General features: G+C 34.3%; 1 protein-coding gene across 1 annotated transcript; it reads right to left on the reverse strand.

Moving 5' to 3' along the window:
- Nucleotides 1–1149: 1149 nt before the first annotated feature.
- Nucleotides 1150–2350, reverse strand: LOC149179848 (ethylene-responsive transcription factor 1-like). Its single transcript, XM_089415820.1, has 2 exons — nt 2117–2350; nt 1150–2015 (listed from the first exon to the last, which is right to left on the reverse strand). Exons 1-2 carry the CDS (start codon nt 2256–2258, stop codon nt 1510–1512), a joined length of 648 nt encoding a protein of 215 aa, XP_089271946.1. The 5' UTR covers nt 2259–2350; the 3' UTR covers nt 1150–1509.
- Between the last annotated feature and the right edge of the window lie 1073 nt (nt 2351–3423).

The raw sequence follows: 3423 nt of genomic DNA on the forward strand, positions 1-3423 counted from the left end.
GATTGATTTTTAAATAGGAGCGATATTAGATTAAAAATGTTAAATGTTAAACATTACATGTTAAATGTTTGCTTATATTTACTTAGGTTTACGTGTTTACATTTATATTTAAATGACATTACATGTTAAATGCTTACGTGTTTAGGTGAAATCTACACCATACAAATTATTCTAGTGCATACATGTGGTGTGTGCGCTAAAAAAAACTAACTTTCGAGAAATTTTAGGATACATTCATCTAGAAAAAAACAAGGCATGAGATGATAGAATGGTGTTGAAAAAAAAATATATATATGACAAAAATACATGTTCTTCCAACAATGGTAATTAAAAACATAACCATGTGATATACTCAAATATATGAAAAAACATTATAAAAATTAATATCTATATAAAAAAAATGATATGGAAAGAAACACAATAACAAAAATAGATTGCAATGATCGCAAAATCTACTATAGAATGAATGAGTGAGCATTCACATTTTAAAAAAACACTATATTAGTATGTAGAGATGGGAGCAATTTGACGCATAATGTTCAATAGAAAAATGACATGATCTTCACTTACGGAAGCTCTCTCTCTCAATCATGCGAATATTCGGGGTGTGATTACGGTAAAGGGATAAGCCCGGATACATCTTATATGGTAAGATGAGAGCCTATGGTTCACAATTAAACCTTGTGTGATAGACGTTAAAGGAAAAAAACCAGATATAACTCATGCACTACAGATACGATTACTAATTTTAATACCTTACAAATTTATTATCAAATTCATTATTTCAATACTCTATTTTTTTTTTAATTATCTATAATTTATTTTATATAAATTTAGATTTTTCACAATTTTATAAATAAATTACCACCCATTACTCAAATCATTAAAATAATATAAAACATCCCAATAACCCAAATCATTAAAATAATATAAAACATCCCCATGACCAAATGTGAACCATTTATAAATTTTATATAAATTTAAATTCTTCACTATTTATAAATAAATTACCACCATTGCTCAAATCATTAAAATAATATAAAACATCCCACTAACCAAATGTGAACCATTTTACTACAAATGAATTTAATTCTAACATCCTATCTTCAGACTAGTAGATACTTTACTCCTGAAAACAATAATAAAATATAAACAAAAGGTCCAAAAAACGAGTTTAAATTTAAAAGACAGTACATGCTATACATAGGCCTGCAACACAAACCCCTAGTTTTCCTGCCTGTTATGTATTGATAATATGCCTGGTTAGCAAAACCCAAGAGTACTTTGATAAGCCGAATCTGAAATTCGCTGATCGCCGAGACTGCTTTGGTAAACTGAACCCGAAATGGGCAGATCGTCATACATCCAGGGTTTCAGGAAACACTCCTCATATGGAAAAGAGCCTGGAGCCTGATCCGCAACTTCTATTGATGCATCCATAGTTGCTTAAGATTAGGACTCTCTGACAACCCAAGTTATGATTCGAAGGCAGATAATTCTTTGGAAAATTCAAGCTACAGGATGCCATACACTGTTCTGTGGATGCATTTCAAATGGAGCACTGGGTTTTAGGAGCTGAGAGTAACCCTCTGATAAGTCATGCTTTGGTGAATATAAAGGTTTTACCTTACTGTTTATATTCAGACCCAACAATAAATCAGGGTTTTCTGTACATGACTTTACTTTCTTCCCTGACATTTTCTGGCTAGTGTCCACTTTTACAGAACACGAGTGGTCGGCAAAGTTAAGCTTCGCTTTCTTGCCTCTGATCTTTTTAGCCTCTGCATCATAGGCCTTGGCGGCCTCCTCTGCCGTATTAAACGTTCCAAGCCAAACCATAATGCCCTTTCTGGGATCTCGAATCTCCGCAGCCCATTTTCCCCTTGGACGCTGCCTGATACCTCTGTACAAAGTCGTCCTCTTCCTCCCGGTGCTTTTGGCAGAGGACTTTTCGAAATCCTTCAAAGGAGGAATCTTGAAATCTTTCAAAGAAAGAATCGCCTCATTTTCACCACCTTCAAAACCCAACCAGAGTCAAAATAACAGAAAAAAGCAAACCCTAGGAAGCAATAGCAATTTCTTAAATGCAGAGAGTTCGTTAATAGTCGCAGCTCACCTGAAGAAAATTCATGCTTGAAGTTGAAAATATTCTTGCCGGGCTCAATTTTTTGCTTGTATTCGTCATCGAAGCTGCCCGATCGAATCTCCGCAGCCCATTTTCCCCGTGGACGCTGCCTGATACCTCTATACAATGGCATCCTCTTCCTCCCGGTGCTTTTGGCAGAGGACTTTTCGAAATCCTTCAGAGGAGGAATCGCCTCATTTTCACCACCTTCAAAACCCAACCAGAGTCAAAATAACATAAAAAAGAAAACCCTGCGAAGCAATAGCAATTTCTTAAATGCAGAGAGTTCGTTAATAGTCGCAGCTCACCTGAAGAAAATTCATGGTTGAAGTTGAAAATGTTCTTGCTGGGCTCAATTTTTTGCTTGTCTTCGTCATCGAAGCTGCCCGATTTATTGAAAGTTTCCGACACAGCTCCAGGCTCAATTTTTTGCTTGTCTTCGTCATCGAACCTGCACGATTTATTGAAAGATTCCGACACAGCTCCACCATTGATGAACAACGTATCGAAATCCCTGGGAGTTACACGCAGAGATCCGTTGAGGGAAATGAAATCCGCTTCATCTCCGCACATATTTTTGTTTTAAAAACAGAAGCTGCTACCGCCACAGAATGCAAAGCAAAGAAAATACTGATTAGTCACGATGAAATATGGGCTCAGTTTCTGCTAAAGCATTATATAAGGAGTGCAAAACCAGTACAAGTAATGAAACAGCGGCGCCATAGATCATTGCTCACAACAAAACCACGGGCTTCATGGAACACTATAATCGATATTCTATATCTCTCTCCTGTTTGGTCAAAACCAAATTGCCCAAATTCAAAACCTACTATGAATTGTACGTTGAACAATAAGAAACCCACCAGATTTCATTCCATGGAGTCCACAAGTGAATATTGCATTGATATGTATACAGTTTTGTCGTTTATATTAATATTAATAATTTCCATTTATAAGATTGAAAAATTTGTAAATGGTTTAATTAAATAATAATAAAAAGTCAAAAGTAAAATAAAGATTTTTGAGTGAACTTAATGGTTAAGAGTATGTGTTTTTCTTTAAAATTTATAATTTTAAAATTAAAGACAGTAGAGTATGTAAGTATGTATGTTTTTGTAGATTTAGGGATTATGTAAGTATGTATGTCTTTGTAGATTTAGTAGTCAAATAAGTTAGTGGAGGTGGATCCCTTGTCCCAAAAATAATAAAATTATAATTAATAAATGCATAAAAACTTTAATACTTACAATAAAGTTACAATATAACAATATTTTTAACCATGGATATTCACACTCACT

The sequence above is a fragment of the Pinus tabuliformis genome, chromosome 3_2 (assembly GCF_031772625.1).
Source record: "Pinus tabuliformis cultivar Carrire ecotype Pingquan chromosome 3_2, CPIR1, whole genome shotgun sequence".
Classification (NCBI taxonomy): Eukaryota; Viridiplantae; Streptophyta; class Pinopsida; order Pinales; family Pinaceae; genus Pinus; species Pinus tabuliformis.

Excerpts from the sequence above, each read along its gene's own strand:
- LOC149179848 (XM_089415820.1), bottom strand. The coding sequence starts at position 2,258 with ATGCCATTGTATAGAGGTATCAGGCAGCGTCCACGGGGAAAATGGGCT. Across the intron at positions 2,016-2,116 it reads CAAGCATGAATTTTCTTCAG|GTGGTGAAAATGAGGCGATT; the intron begins GTGAGCTGCGAC and ends TGGGTTTTGAAG.